This window comes from Columba livia, chromosome Z, assembly GCF_036013475.1.
Source record: "Columba livia isolate bColLiv1 breed racing homer chromosome Z, bColLiv1.pat.W.v2, whole genome shotgun sequence".
Lineage (NCBI taxonomy): Eukaryota > Metazoa > Chordata > Aves > Columbiformes > Columbidae > Columba > Columba livia.
The window spans coordinates 53,371,906-53,388,812 of record NC_088642.1 but is presented as its reverse complement, the minus strand read 5'-3'; the positions used below and the strand labels follow the sequence as shown (position 1 = coordinate 53,388,812).

The following is a 16,907-nucleotide window of genomic DNA, read 5'->3' as shown; positions in this document are numbered from 1 at the left end:
TCAAGTAACTGAATTGTTTCATTTTAAGAAGCATTTTAGTCCTGCTTAGCAGAATTTTACATTAACCTAAACAGAAATGACAGAATAACTGAGGCCAGCAGTCCACACTTCATTCTTCAGACCAACATTGCATGTTATTTTCATGGTTTGCCAAAACAGTGCGTATTAGACTTAAAGTTAATTGTAAGATACCATCAACTAGCAAATTTAAAAAAAAAAAAAAAAAAAAAAAGAGGCATACCTATCTCCATGCACACACACTGTGTGTAGAAACAAGATGTGAAACAAACTTCTTACCTACCACTTGTAATCCATACAGTTTTGCAGCAACTATAACTCAAATTTGAAAACTCAAAATACCTCTACCCCAAATACTGGGCAATCAGTATGACAACTGGACTCTACACACCAGAGATCAGTGTTTTTACAAAAAGATTAACTTATATAAAGTGTAGGAAGTTACAATGCCGAAACTCCTCACAACTGGATAAGACATATCAAACCAAACACACAAGAACTCCTGTTTTAAAGACACACTTTTTCAACATTTAATTTCTTTCCCCAACATTAAAGTTGCCAATTTACAGAATACTGACAATAATTTGGAAATATTTCTTTCCTTAAATTTCCCGAGGAGAAATTCCAAAATCAGTAAATACACAAATCTGCAAGACCAAAGTATCACACTGATGAAACAAAAAAACTCAGCATCCTGTAATAATCGGTACAAAGTTTCCTGTCATTTGTCTGAAATGGTTTTCTGCAAATCTAATCACGCCTCAGTTCTCCTCCAACTCCACTAAAACTACTAGGAATGCTGTATCTTTTATTTAACTGTTTGGAGAGAATGGGTTTTTAATTGCCTTGTCAGTTACAACACTGGTGCAAAATCTGCAGAGATTACATTTGTCAGAACCCACTGCTGCGAGCCAAAATAGCCAATGTCTGGGAACAAAGCATCATTTTGTTACCCTTGGTTCCACTTCATGAGCATAACTGACAGACTTGTCATTAGGTCTCAAGACCCAGTTACTCAGATATGTACAGAAACCCTGTATTTTCCCCTGCAGATATTTTCAGATGCATATACAAAGAAGATGCACCGGAGTTAAGCTATCACTATCCATTATTGAAGGGCTGAGGTGAGTAACTGTGAAAAGTTATTTCTCCGCCTTGCATCCGGATCAGTTCCGCAGAAGCAGTACAGCCTTTCTGCTGCTTAACTGAAGAGACAGTAACTGATTATTAAACATATATGTATATACCACACAAATCTTAAAGCACCAGAGACTGCAGATAAAACTGTAGCCTTATTTCTAAATTTCCTAGCCTTGATTTTGTTTTGGTCACAGACTTAATATTAGTTTTATTCTGTGTATATGTATACACGCATATATATATATATCTCAACTAAACAAACAGTTTCTTGTAGTCAAACACTTACTTGATTTTAGCAATGCAGCAAGTGTGTCTAAAGCAACCCTGTCAACATAACAAGAAAAGTCAAAACAACAACCAACCAGTAAGCTTAATCTACAACACTGTGAAGCTATACAAAATATTTACTGCTAACAGATTTATTTGGCATCTATTCTCACGTTTCCCTAAGTGCACTGTATCAGACTTTGCTTTTAGAATTTGATTTTACTAAAATAGCATGCATCTCCACTATATTTGAAGTTGGACAGTGAAATTTAAAAATATCAATGCAATGGCTTGACAAACTTTCAGCCTTTTCAAAAAAACCACCATAATTGACAATGTTTATGAACCATACTCAATGGATGAGACACTTCTGAAACTCCTATTTTTATATTAGCAGCAGAATAAGTACTTCCACAAAGCAAAAGACACCATTTTAGAAAACTGTAGGTCAAAACTGGCAGCATATGGCTATATTGAGGAGTAACGTTAATCAATCTGTACTACAATACAGGATTGACAGTGTAGGATTTTTCTTGTAGACAAAGATCTTGCCTCAGTTAACTCAATATGTACAACTAGAAAATGTACATACTTATTTTTACCCTGTTTGTAAAGGCAGACTTCACGCATCTGATCTTAGACCATAAACAAGGATATCATGATTACTCACATCATGGAATAGACAGTTCATATGTCTAATTTTAGCTGGGGCTTAAACAGGCAGGGCATTTTTTTTTAAAGATACTCCAGTGACCACAAATACTAGATTTAGATAATATAACGCTATTTTTTGTACTGAAGTTAGAATGTGAACAACATGAGATTATTATTTTGCTAACTAGATGAAAAATTCAGTTTTCCGCAGGTATGTACTTCCAGAAGATGGTACTGTATAAAGGGCTACCTCCTGTTAGATCCACTTATCTATTTTTATCCTAAACTCACTTTAAACAAAAGAGAGGGGGAATATTACAGACAAAAAAATAACATTTATATTCTTTTAACAGTACTATAACTAGCCATTCTAATATTTTGTGTTACTCAACTGGGTAAATTTAAACTATCAGATTTGTGGTTCTCCTTCTCACCTCCTTTCACTTCAGCTTTCCAGTTATGAGTTGCATTCGATTTATCTGATATTAATTTTTCATTTACATTTAAGTTTTGAAATGCATCTATGTTTTTTCCATATACTATATTAAAGAGACCTTACTTACTTCATAAGGCTTGTGTTCTTTTTACTAAAAGGGCCAATGATCTTAAACATCAGTTCTACTACTCCATTCTTTCCCAAGGACACTGCATTCACAGCTGTAAGAGTTAAAAGCAATCCATTTTAAAATAATGTAATAAGAAAAGCAGAAGAAAAAAAAAGATCAATATACTCAAACTAAAATCCATGAGATTTAATTTTGAAGTACAAACCATGTTAGACATGTTTGTGCTTTAACACATACAATGACAAGCACATGCTGCACTGCACATAATTAGTGTGATAATCAAATTCTGATAAAACTTGGAAAAGACCAAAAAAAGTCCAAACCTTTACAAATAAAATAATGTACTGCTTCCAATGCTTGCTTCTGCTCTTTTTGTTGATAAGATAAACTAGAAAAAATAATTTCCTTCTAAAAAAATACCACTTTTTATCAAGACAGCAGGGTTTCTAAAGCTTCATGTCTAACAAGTTCTATGACTTGCTATTATCCTTCATTACCAGGATAAACAGGCACATCCACCAAGATTTGAAAGCCAGGTGTTCACTGTAAAATTTAGAAATGACATTGGGATAAGCTTTCCTGAGCTACATTACGCATGGATGTCCAAAAAAAAAAAAAAAAAAAAATTACTTGAAAGGGAGCAAATTAAAAGAAATGACGTTAAGACCTACATTTAAGAAAAGCATTCTAGTTGTAAATATAGCTGAAGTCCAATGCTCATTGAAAATACAAACTGCTGAAACAGGCACAGAAATTCAATTCCTGACTTGAGTTTAGCCGTATGCAGTCCTAACAAAGAAGGAAGAGAACAACTAATAATTTAACACAATATTTCTATAGACATATCAACAACAAAAAGGGGGCTAAGGAGAACCTCCATCCTTTAGTGGATGCATGGGGAAACACAGTGACAGAGGACAACAAAAAGGCTGAGGTACTAAATGCCTTCTTTGCCTCAGTCTTCAACAGTCAGAGCAGTTGTGATACACAGCCCCGAGCCAGAAGACAGGGACAGGGAGTAGAATGAAGCACAAATAATCCAAGGGAAAATGGTTAGCAACCTGCTACACCACTTGGACAGAGACAAGTCTATGGGATCCATCCTAAGGTACTGAGGGAGCCGGCAGAGGTGCTCACTGAGCCACTTCACATCATTTAGCAGCAGTCATGGTTAACCAGGGAGGTCTCAGTTGACTGGAGGTTGGCAAATGTGATGTCCATCTACAGGAAGGGCGGAAAGGAGGATCTGGGGAACTACAGACCTGTCAGTCTGACCTCGGTGCCAGGGAAGGTCATGGAACAGATCATTCTGAGTGACATCACATGGCACATACAAGACAACCAAGCAATCAGTCCTGGTCAGCATGGGTTTATGAAAGGCAGGTCCTGCTTGACCAACCTGATCTCCTTCTATGACAAGGTGACCCACTTAGTGGATGAGGGAAGGGATGTAGATCTTGCCTACCTAGACTTCAGTAAAGCCTTTGACACTGTATCCCACAGCACCCTCCTGGAAAAGCTGGCACCTCATGGCCTGGATGGGTATACTCTTTACTGGGTAAAAAACTGGCTGGATGGCCAGGATCAAAGAGTTGTGGTTGAACGGAGCCAAATCCAGCTGGCGGCCAGTCATGAGTGGTGTTCCCCAGGGCTCAGTATTGGGGTCAGTTCTGTTTAATCTCTTTATCAATGAGGGGATTGAGTGCACCCTTAGTAAGTTTGCAGGCGACGCCAAATTAGTTGGGAGTGTTGATCTGCTGGAGGGTAGCAAGGCCATACAGAGGGATCTGGGCAGACTGGATCGATGGAGTGAGGCCAGTTTTATGAGGTTCAACAAGGTCAAGTTGAAACAAATCCTGCACTTTTGTCACAACAACCCCAGGTAGCGCTACAGGCTTGGGGAAGAGTGACTGGAAAGCTGCCTAGTGGAAAAGGGCATGGGGGTTTTGGTTGACAGGTGTCTGAACATGAGCCAGCACTGGGCTCAGGTGGCCAAAAAGGCCGACAGCATCCTGGCTTGTATTGGAACTAGTGTGACCAGCAGGACCAGGGAAGTGATCGTCCCCCTGTACTCAGCACTGGCGAGGCCACACCTCAAAGCTTCCACATTTTTAAAGTATAGAGACTTTATGAATTACATGTGCTCATATGAATGTCCTAAAAACATAACCTTATTGATCATCAAATCAGTTCTCTTGGAGGAATGTAGTTATGTTTTCCACTTCTTCCACTTACTTAAGAGGCTTAATGGCCATTTTGAGCTCGAAGGATAAACTTAAAGAGCACCTGGCAGACAGCAGAGATACTATAAGAACCACACTATTTTCATCAAATTCCTACCACCTGCCCAGACAAGGAATTAGACTCTTGCAGTAGACTATTAGTCCAAAAGTAGGGCACTTCAATACAAAAACAATGGAAAAGGTTAAATAAAGAAAAAAAGTATTTTCTCTGTGAAGCAAGTTTTAAATTATCAACCAAGAACGAAATAAGAAAAGGCAAAAAACCCATGAATAATAAGGAGAACAATTATTTAATCTGAAGTGCTTTTGCAAGCACAACACTAGCATTTTTTAATCTTAAAGCATCAGCATTTATGCAAATTAGATTACTCAAAATGTTGCACATCCAATAGCACTGGTCAAAACAGTCTCAAATATATATAAATGTACATACACACTGAACAAAAACCAAAGATACACAAGAAGTACAAACATGCTTCACAGCTTTCATTAGAATTCAAATAATTTTATATAAAAAGCAAATACTCCAATAAAAATAATTACTTCAAACATCAAACATTAAACAAGCACTTAGATCCATTTTTTAATCATATCTAGGTAAAAATTTTCATATCACATGGGAAAGAAAATAATTATCTGCAATACTTACAGTTAGTTGAGTAAACTCTTAATACTTGAAGACATGGTAATACCAGCCTGTGGTTCTGCAAATTCTGCCTCACTAAATTCAGTGGTATGTTTAGGACACCATTAATTCTTGCTTTCATGCCAATCTTTTTGTCTGACATGAAAGAAATGCAAAATAAATCACATTAATTTTGAAATCATTATCAAAATATAAAAAAATAAATGAACTGTGATTTCTTTCTACTGATAATGTCAACTCTGTGTATCATCTTTTCATAATTCTTTCCTCCCCTCTATTTTACTTCTCCTTTTATTCTACTCTACCAATTTTGAATACATGGATGTTTATAAAACAGAAATTTTTTCTTAAGTTTCAAGTATAAAACTGTAAAGTGTTAAGCAATACTACTTAAGTATATTATCATTACCTTTTGGACCAATTTTTGCAAGAAGGGTATGAAGAAGCACCATTAATTCTTCGTTTAGTGGAGAGTCTTTGCTAGCAGTCAACAGCAGCTGCAGTAAGATCTGTGTCCCTCCTTTAGTGACCAAGACGCCTGCTCTCCGACCACCACCTAGAAATTAAAACTCAACCGATTTCTCCAAGGCTAAAGAATAAGTAAGTACCTAAGATATAGTTATCATAAAGGAAGTATTTAGAACAGCAATATTTTCTTCATATGTGACTGTACTATACAAGAAAATGCTGGATTTAGATTCATAGCAACATAAATTATCTGCATATCATCATGTGAAAGGTGACCTCAGTCTTCATGATCTTTTTATTCTGCATATAAATCAGCTTTAGCAAACATCAAAAACAAGCAAACAAACAAAAAAACCCACCACCAAACACACGCGTACACACACAAAAAATCCCCAAAGACTGCAGAAGAAAACAGGAATACAATCACAAATTGCTTCTTAATGAAAACTTACCAACTGAGACTACCTCAATGAGAATATTCAATATATTTAGAATAGTTTGAGGATCTTTTGTATTCTGCAATAGAAACCACAGAGATTTCTTTCCTAAATGTAGAAGTTGGATACAGTGGTTTAAATACTTAAAGCTCAAACAAATTACCACCACTAAATTAAACAGAACTTAAGATGTAGCCACCCAGCTAACCATCCCAGTATGAAGCCTGAATGAACCACAAAACCAATTAAAATCAAGTTTGTAGCACAGCATATTAATTAGAACTGACAGTCGCCAAATAATTTCTTAAAATATTTAAAAATAAAGGGAGAGAAATTCTTAAAGACCATACCAAATCATTACAGTACTACGAAAGTTTTGGAGACTAGCTAGGATAACAACATATTTAATAATATGGAGCCCAAGGATAAAAGGAAAATCTGCTATGTACCCATAACCACACAAATTAAAAGGTTTTACCTCTAGGGTTGACAGGATAACGTCTATTCCAGTGGAGCCCTTAGAAGTCATCTCCTTCCTGGTTTTTTCTGCCAGCAGGAAAAAGATCATTTTTCTTTTAATATATTAGCTTGAAGGAAAAAATGTGTTCATATACAGATTGATCAGAAAATCTACACTGCAAATAATAAAACCTATTAAAAACTGCATATATGTACATAAAACTAAAATAAATAAAATACTTAAGTGATTTTAAAACTCATTTTTGCTTTCACTTGTTCAACAATCTTGTCATGCCCTAGAAAAAAAAAAAAACTGTAAAGAAAAAAAATCTCCAAGAAAGCTCTCTTCCAGTTACTTCTACCACTCATATATATGTGAATACACACATATATATACACTGTGAACTATTACTTAAATTGTAGCAGATGATACAAAATTTACTCAGTGTAACCAATACTATCCCAGATAGCACTGAACATGGCCTTAAACAGGTGTTATCAACAATCAGTGACAAAAACAGATGGAAAATCACGTTCACCAAACAGAAACAAAAATTAAAAGTCTAGCAAGGAAAAAATACAAGAAGTAAGGCTCACAAGGAAAACTACTGAAACTACAAATGTAGACATTTACCTTGACTCTGAACCAGATGAAGGATCTTTGAGGTAACATATCTGGCATTGCCTGCTTCTCCTGATACTGAGTCCAAATTGATCTTCTCCAGCTGTGACAGCAAAGATGTAGTCCGAGAGCTGGCAGAAATACTACAAGAAAGATTTTTTACATATAGTTTTTCCATCTAGATCAGAGGAAAAAACAACTAACAACAGAAATCCTATGCCAGTAAGGGGAGTGGTTAATGTGCCTTCATATTTTATCTCGATTGGAAAAAAGTCTGAATTTTCCTTAATTCTGGCAAATTTACTGAATTTGCAAAGCTTGCATTGCAGCAGACTGATTATATACGACATCCTCAAGAGTAACTGTGAACAGAGAAATCAATTGCAGCAAATAAAATCCAGATACAGGTACAAATGTTGTTTACCTATGTCAATTACCATAACTTACATTTAGTATAATTTATCTTAAGTATCAGGATACTGTATCAAACCTGTCATTCTGGCCACAAGACTGCCTGTCTTACAGGCTGGTGTTTTGAAGTGAAAGAAAAGATTATCATTCATAAAGTCAGCAAACCAGCAACCACCAGCTGAAGAAACAGAACACCATTTTGAAGAAAATAATTGTAAGATGTCCAAAGCTATCATCAGAGTCTGGATTCATTTTGCACACAAGGTTATTGTGGCCTAACATAAAATTGCCTTGAAAATGTATTTTAATATAAGACACAATTTCAAACCTCGTTTTCATATACATAGGTAAATTGCAGAGAAAGAATAAATGTAAATATTTACAGTATTCAAAATAAAGTCAATCTAGAAATTGTTTTGTTTGCTCTCCAGTTTTAGATTATAACAATTATTCAGAATAGTCTTGAGATTCACATTCCCACATGAAAGTAAGTTTCAGACAAATGTTCAATATTTGAATTATAGTCATGTAATTAGCTAGAGGAAATAATGGTTTCCAAGGATTAAACTATCTTGGCTTTTCACTTTTGTAACATTAGAGTCCTGAAATAATCAACAATAATTCATATTAAACACATACTGTTCTGACTATCTGCAATAAAACTTAAGTATATAACATCAGTTTTATAAATACCGTCAGTTTTGTTTATAACAATGAGGAATTATTACTCCTTAATATATATTTTACATCTGTGTAAAGGTTTCACGCTTAGAGTTAACTCTACTAAAATAATTAGTTTAGATGTGGACAAAAATGTTAAAATCAAGGAAAAAAAGCAGATGATGGCAAAGGATGTACTGCTGTGAAAGTAAATTGGTAAAACAGCTGCTGAGGAAACTGCTTCCACCACTTTTATTTTTTCGCACTGACATCTAAATAAGAAGCAGAAGCAAAAAGTAGTTTTGGATTACAGATACTTAGAAGACGCTAACATCAGTAATAAGAAATGGTTATACTTGCTATAGAACTTAAATAATAATAATTTTATATTGTGAAGTATATCACCTTTGCTTATTTGATAGGTTATGATTTTAAAGCATCTTTCAATGTAAAACAAATCTGTTCTGGTTGCTGAAATACTGCTTCTTTTGTAAAAGTAAAGCATCATCCCTACAAACCCTTCTCATCGTCCATATATTAGTAAAGCTTCGAACACATATGTTGTATTTTAATGCCACTGTCTGGCTCATGGGACCTGTTACTCTCTCATACATGAAAAACCAGATGCATTTTCAAGAAAAACTCAAACCACCTTTGACTGTTAGCAGCCTCACCCATTTGGTTTGTTCTTCCACGATCCTCTGTGCAAAGAAGATAAAATCGTTAACCTACAGCTACTCATTTTCTGCTCCTTGACTCCCACGGACACAACCGCTAGGTTTGCCATCTCTGTCTTTCACTACTTAACCCAAATCTCACGAGTTCTTAAGACAACCACTAATTACTATTCTGGAATAGATTTAGACTTTCTTTGAACATCCTAAAGTGAAGTTTACATGGCTTATTTGATGCCATATACTGCATGTCTCCATAGGCATGAAACTCCTTCTCCATCCTATGCTCAAATGTCGTAGCTCAGAATGCCCCTCATACCACCATCTCACTTGCAGAAAGGAAGCTTGCCCTTCCTCTCAACTGTTGCCCAAGCATATAGCACGATTCTAGCTAACCAGAGAGCTTTGTGGATTTCCTTCTTCTCTGATTAGGAAAGCTATGAGTAGATACAGAGGAAGCAACTGCCCAGACAGTGAGGAACATGGGACTACAGGGGTTCACACTTGAAACAGAACTCCCTCAACAAGAAAACATCTTCTCAAAGAAAATTTCCTCACTGCAGGGACATTTCTTCCAGTCCCATCAGCTCCAAAAAGGTTTAGGCATTCTTACTCTGGTTATGAAGAAATGCTAGATTCACAGCTCTCCATTACTCACTGTACACTACAACCACTACACAAATGCTATAACACATCATTACACCTTTCTAAGTGCCTGCTCACAATGGTAACCCTACTATGGCTGTCATGGCAGCTCATAAAAACTCAGTTACGTTAGAACATTTTTCAGCTATTCGTCTTGCAAGAATCCTTCCAAAAGACAACAGTCAAATGAAGTAATCAGAAACCATCTGTTTCCCCACTGCACTTCCTTCCTCTGAAAGTGCTGTTTGCAGTCGGTCAGCACACCGACGTACCAGGAACCATCTTCTCCCACAGCAAACAGGCCTCCTGTATTTCAGTATGCCACAGACAGCCTTTAAAAAACTACTTTAAAGGAGGCGGGCTACTTGGGAGTTTGTTTTCATTTTATTCCAATGCAAACTATTTCATTTTTTTTTTTCCTTGACCAGTTCCACAGTTACCAAATAATCTTTAGAGAGCTTGATACTTTGATTAGTCTAGAGCTATCTCTGTACATTAAACTCACCATAATTTATTCATGACGTAGGGAACAACTGTTTTGAATTGCAGGGATGGAAACTTTCATTTTAATTCAATAACCGAAGAAGAATAAACAGCACTTAAGTAAACACTCTGCAAATATCTAATATTCTTTGTGACAGTGTACTTTACATATTATGATTAGTAGTATTTCCAAGAATAACCATTGCTGATGGAGAGTTTGACTTCGCTTATCATAATGCCCAAGGAATTAACATGCCCTGAGTAGAAAATGTAACAGCGTAGTTACTACTTCTTTTGATCCATCTCTCAAACAGGAACAACCAATCTCTGGTATCACGCTGTTCCACTGTTAATGTTGGCAAAAGCAAAGATGATTCTACATGCAAGTATTTAAATTCAAATTTTAAATCCATACCAAGACATAAAATGAATCTGCAGTAGAGCATGTCCTTCATGCAAATTCATCCACTCATTTAGAAAATAATTGGTATTTCAGAAAACTAAGACTGCAGCCAAAATTCCCTATTTTGCCACCTTTGGATTGCTTTTTTTTAAAATCTGATCAGATGGTTTGATTTAAGAAGGTGGTGTAACATGTGCTAGCTTAAGAAAATAGTAAGACTGAATTTCAATTTTCAATAGACTTTCAATAGTTTCCTGATGCTTAACAGACACGTTGCCTTCCATAGCTAATCTCATAACTTTTTCAAATGTTTGCTAAAACAAGGTATCATTAAAATAGCAAAGCAACTTTTCAACTCTTGAAATCTTCCATAATCTCATTCTTTTTTGTCCTAGCTGTGTGTTGGACTGCGGGATTGTTGGACAATGATATAAATCTTAGGACAAATTCATGGGTTCTTATACAGTATTATATACTTGTCCTTTAATTTCTTCAGTAGAAATCATTTTATGTTTTGCCAATATTCGCAAAAAGTTATTAACTGATAATTGTTTCAATTAAATTTAATGTATGTTTTATCTTTGAACATGTTGAACTAAATTCTTTCCATTTAAAAAGTTATTTATTAAATTGGAAGCTACTTTATACTAATCAATATTGACTCCTTCAGTGTTCCAGGACATCAACTAACACAGTCTTACTGGGGACCCATATATTATATTTTATTTATCTTATTATTAAGATGAATACTGTTTCTTCACAAATCTCAAATAGTTTGATGTTGAGAAGTCACTATAGGTTTAAATTTACCTTTTTTCAGACGATGTTTTTAGTTTGTTCATATCGGAAATCTGATTCTTCAAATCACCATCTCTGATAACCTGGAAGATATTAAATAACTACAAATTATCAACATCTTTTGTTCTTTAATGATGAAATACTACTACTATATTTCATGTGTCTACACTAGAAATATTAAATACGTTAATTCACATTGGTTACATTTCTGACACTGTCACAAGCTGTTCTCTCTTCAGTCTATTTGACCCAGCTTTTAAAATAAATTCTTGCAATATAAGGATGAAGTATGATTCTGCTTTATAATTCAGTCCTACCAGACTCACAGAGTCTGATTCTCATAAAACAGAAATTTATATCAGTTGCTTAACAGACAATATTTTCATGTCTGTGACAAAATCTAAATGAACAAAGCTTTTGCTGAAGCTAGCAAATACACTTCTTTAAACTTACTTGACAATGTTGTGAGATGTCACAACATACTTATTTCTGACTGCCATTTCATAACTAGGATAACTAGGACTAGAGGCACAGTGAGAAAGATGGAGTGTTTGGTGTTCTTATTTAAGCAAGACCTGAATACATTTCTTGGACACAAACCATATCGTGCTAAGGACTCAATTTTCCTATCCTTTTAAGGAGTAGTGTCCTCAGGGTACACTGCTTCCTCAAACAGTGCCTCCAAGCAATTAGGGTTGCAGTCTACAGGACCATTAACTGAACCTCAGCACTTCCATTTGAGATCTAGTATGAATGACAAACACTCCCACTGCAAAAAAAAAAATCCCAAACAAATGCAGTGTTCTCAAACGGCACAGTGGTTAGTTTCAAGGTAGAACACGGAGGAAAGGGAAAAAACAATGTTCAAAGATATGGGTGGTGAGAACGAAAACAAAGCACTTGTTCTCTTGGTATATACAGGCAAGACATTCAGTCAAATACTCACACAGACCACCCCTCCTCCCAAGAGAAATCTGTAATACTTCTCAAAAATCGTTATTGTCAGTACATAAAATAATGAGGGTTTTATTACTGGTAAGTTCCACTCTGCCATTGCTAAAAGCCTAAAGCAGATGAAGTATGAAGCAAGCTTACTTCCAGACTTACCTGAAAGCAGAACCTTTTCCCAGCAGCCAGGAAGTAAATGCTCAGCTTTTCCCAAGAATTCCAGCTTGACTCAAGTTAACAGGTGTCCTAGATATGTCCAAGTACCCTTCAAGTATAAACTATCTTGACTTCCTTTAAAGAAAATGAATAGTTACAAAAGAATCGCTGTGTCCACAACAATGCAGGCAATTTCACAAATTATAAATCTGGATTATTCAAACCAGGCTGCAGGTCTTACTGAGGGCAAAATACTAGATTCAAGCAGTCAAGTGCCATTTTGCTTGCAGCGTTGACCCGCTGTCAGCGAGATGATGAACAGTCTGCCAGTGCCAACAGTGTGTACAGGTTATAGTGTACTGAACTGCCGTACAAGCAGAGCCAGCTACAGAGCTGAACTATCTTGAACTGCAAGGTCTTACTTTCTTTTTCTCTAAATTCGCCACAAAGTTTTTCAGTAAGCATAAAATGCTCTAGGTCAACGAGAAAAGACAAGCAAATAAAAAAAAGCAGAAAAACATCTGCAAAAAAACCCAGAAGGACCAGGGAGAAAAAGAGATAGAAATGCATATATAAGCAATACAGAGTGCTGTGGTGGAACATTTACGCATACTAAAGTAATAAAATCTCTCTTCAATATTTTATTAGGTGACGCAAAAGTGACTTCCAAACTATTTTAAAAACTTCTAATATTATCCTTATTTTGAACAAAGGATTAATAGAAAGGTAAAGGCAGAAGGTGCGTGGATCTCAATTCAAACATACTTTAAAACACATTTAATGCCTCTTGCCTGCCAGTGGTAGTAGAGCTGAGGGTAAATTATCATCAGCTTTTCTACCTTTAAAAGACAAAATATGACATTAAAAGAAAAGAGCCTCAGGTTGGAAGGGAACACAGGAGAGCAGGGAGTGTCGACTAGTTAAACTTCAAGCTGATGTATGCAGGATTCTGTGCAATCTCTCCCTGCCTGTTCACATTGTCTGTGCAACATTATACCCTTCATCCTCCCACCAGCACAGGGGAAACAGGCAGCTCCTTCACAGGAAATTTCTCCAGACAGGCAAGGTTCCAAACCACAAAGCTGCACTCACTGCAATAATGCTACCAAAACTAAGATAAATTAAATGGACTTAAGGAAGTTATACATAATTTTCACCTTTTCACTTCAGAGAAACAAAGACATGCCTTATGTTACATGTATTTTCCTCCCTTCTTCATGAATTCTTTGTCACTAAGCCACTGACTCACCTTCTCTGCTGATCCATCTTTTCAGCCCTATGAAACTTCACCATTCACTGGCAAAACTCTTGGGAAAGGGCAGGGGATACCCCCCAATATTGACCTTTCATGTAAGTTTTGGCATGTGCTGAAATGTAATGGAGTAACATGGAACCCAGACTCCTGCTTTCTCAATAATTACTCTAACCACAAAGCTACTGCACAAAACGGCAAGCACTATCACAAAAAATTCTTTTGCTCAAAACAATGGCTGAAGAAACAAACTAGTACCATTTTGTCAAGACATCACATTCAAGCACGTCTATTAGGCATTACTGCGAGTGCCTGTTAGACTACAGAGGACTCATAAGAACATCATCTTCCTAAATATGAAGCTGATTTACATGCATTAGAAGAACAACAAGATGCTCAGCCTCCCCAAGACAGCAATAGTTCAGATACTGTAAGAAGTTTCAGAGGAAATTTTACTGACACAAGATGGATATCCACCTGCATGGGGGGCAGGAAAGGGGAGATAGTAATTATGTTACTGTGCTCTTAATTATCAACACTAATACTATTCTACTCACACAGGTGACTGGAGCTCAGGGCCAGTGCAAGAAAACATGACAGGATTATGAACAGGGTCACAGAATCCAGATGTCGCTATCCTATTATATAAACAACCTCAACTCTAGTTCTTTTCATGTGAGCAAAGAGACTTCTAGATTTGGTCTTCTCTTTACTGAATGCAAGGTTTGAGGTTTCCTCCCTTACTGCAGCCCCTGAAGATCACACATCAAGTACTCATGATGTTTCTTGTCCAAGCTCTTCATTAGGGACACCAAACAAAACCCCCTTTTCTCCTTGATCTCACCTATCTGTATCTGATCCACAGTCAAAACTGGCTCCTGATTCTTCCAGAAAGCAGTGTCTCAGTCCCATTTTCGGCATGCATTTACTTACTGCTTTGGGGAAAGAGAAACTTGAAATGCAATCTGTCTCAAAAAAATAAGAAAATAAATAAAAATCCACTTCTCTAAAATCAGGCCAGTGCCTGTTCCATTTCCCTCGTTTTGTCTTCTCTCCCAGAGAAATCTTTTTTTATTTTCACACAAATATTGGGAACTTCATACCATAATAGAAAGCCACCTAATAATCAAATTTACTCCCTATCATCTACTTAATAATGGAAAGAAGGAATTAAAAAAACCCGAATGCTACTAACCAAATACTTTGCATGCACTGCCACGTAGCTCTCTTTGCATCTTCTTTAAGATTCTGGTATTTAAACTGATGCGTGTATTTCCAAGGAAAGTGAGCATAGCCCTTACTTACTGCAAACCATCCACGTGGAATTTCTACATGCTCCGAACAACCATCTTTAAAAAAACCTGAAGAAACCCAATTAAACTCTGCACAGTAGTGAATGGCTGTACTGCACCAAAACCTGCAGGTAAGTGTATTCACTGTAAATGGTTTTCCCTTTTATTTCCCATTAATCTCTAATGGACAGCAAAGACAGCAGGCATAAAACCAAACTCCAATCCCTACTCTATGAAAAGAGGCACAGTCACCATTACAACACGTCAGTGCTGAACACTTTCATTGCCATTTTTATAACATCACATCCAAAAGAAATTCTCATATGTTAAACACACAGTAACCTCACAGCTGAGTCTCAAAACTTTTAACCAACAGCAGCTCTGCTTTCATGGTTGCACTTTTTTTCTTTTTGTTTTTCATTGAAACTGGAAGTTTCTAATACACAGATTTAAAATATATATCTATATTTGAGAATTACACTGGATTGTCTTGCCATCAAGCCCATTTTCATGCAATGGAAAAATCTCCTCAAAAAGTATGTTTTCAAACAACCGCCATGAAAGACAGTCTACCAGTATCTGGCAAGCTAGTGGCAGGCAAAGGGGGCAGCACCAGTCAGACAGGACAAAATGACTCTGCAACAAAACCAGCAATGTTCAGAAACAACATGTATATAGCACGCCTGAGAAAGCCTGAGGCTGAAAAAGCTCCAGTGTTCATGGTAAAATCCCGCAATCAGAACCCTCTCAGGGAAAAGAAAAATAATCTGTCTGCTACTGAAGTTGAGAGACATTCTCAGTTTAAATAAACAGAATTCACGTGCTTCAACTGACAAAAACACTTCAACATGGAACATGTCTGTCTTGGAAGCATAAGTGTGACTAAAAAATTTAAAGTATTTTTGTATTTTATTTTCTTAAACCCTTCCCAGCCCCCAAGCCCCCTTCTCTTCACCCCTCCACCCCCCCCGCCCCCCTAAATAAAAATATTTAAAAAAAAAAAAAAAGAAAGCCAGAGACCTCTGAAATCTCTGAAATTTTCCCACTTTCCTGCAAAATACTTTGTAACTACATTCCAATGAAGAAAGATCTTTTTATCAAATGAAAATAGAAAAACCAAACACAAGTATGGATATGCACAGTTTACCCATACTATTGAATCTGTTCTACTTGCAGTATATTCTATTTTCTTTTTATTTTCTTGAAACTCATTTTCTTAACTAGTATACTTTACATATCAAGAAAGGCGTATTTTTTGAGTCTGTTCACTATATATTAAAATATTTTATGATCATAAATAAATTACAAAAATCACATATATATTCCTGAAGAGACAAAACAAAGTTCAGTTTTATTGTGCATATCTACCATAATAAGTCTGCAAAACCTGTAAGACTGTTCATCTATATATATTTCCACATTTTGCTTTGTATCCAAAGCTAGATGCATCCCAAGGTGTTTTCAAAGCCAGAGCACAGACTTCACTTAACTCATCATCATACTATTGTTTTGAAAGGTTAAAAAAAGTAACCAGGAGCAAGTAAAAAGGAAGGAAACCAAAGTTCAGATGACAGAATTGTGTCAAAAAGCAATGAATTAAAAAAACAGAGAAATGAGTATGAACTGGGGGGAAAAAAAAAAAAAAAAGTAATTATTTAAAAATTC

At 36.1% G+C, this 16,907-nt stretch overlaps 1 protein-coding gene across 11 annotated transcripts in view; it reads right to left on the bottom strand.

The window, feature by feature from the left end:
* The window catches only part of AGTPBP1 (ATP/GTP binding carboxypeptidase 1), a 77,629-nt gene that overhangs the window by 44,089 nt on the left and 16,633 nt on the right, over positions 1 to 16,907 (bottom strand). For 8 of the 11 annotated variants that reach the window (XR_010468952.1, XR_010468953.1, XM_065045842.1 and 5 more), the window contains 9 exons: positions 12,702 to 12,833; positions 11,607 to 11,677; positions 7,533 to 7,663; positions 6,918 to 6,985; positions 6,455 to 6,518; positions 5,944 to 6,090; positions 5,538 to 5,669; positions 2,643 to 2,736; positions 1,445 to 1,482 (listed from right to left, as the gene is read on the bottom strand). Coding sequence is in view for 9 of the 11 variants with exons in the window: in XM_065045842.1 (XP_064901914.1) it covers positions 1,445 to 1,482; positions 2,643 to 2,736; positions 5,538 to 5,669; positions 5,944 to 6,090; positions 6,455 to 6,518; positions 6,918 to 6,985; positions 7,533 to 7,663; positions 11,607 to 11,638 (706 nt within the window). In the remaining 2 variants the exon portion in view is untranslated. Of the gene's footprint in view, positions 1 to 1,444; positions 1,483 to 2,642; positions 2,737 to 3,316; positions 3,435 to 5,537; positions 5,670 to 5,943; positions 6,091 to 6,454; positions 6,519 to 6,917; positions 6,986 to 7,532; positions 7,664 to 11,606; positions 11,696 to 12,701; positions 12,934 to 16,907 lie in introns of those variants that run through there. The other 3 variants (XM_065045847.1, XM_065045843.1, XM_065045849.1) reach the window with 3 other exon arrangements.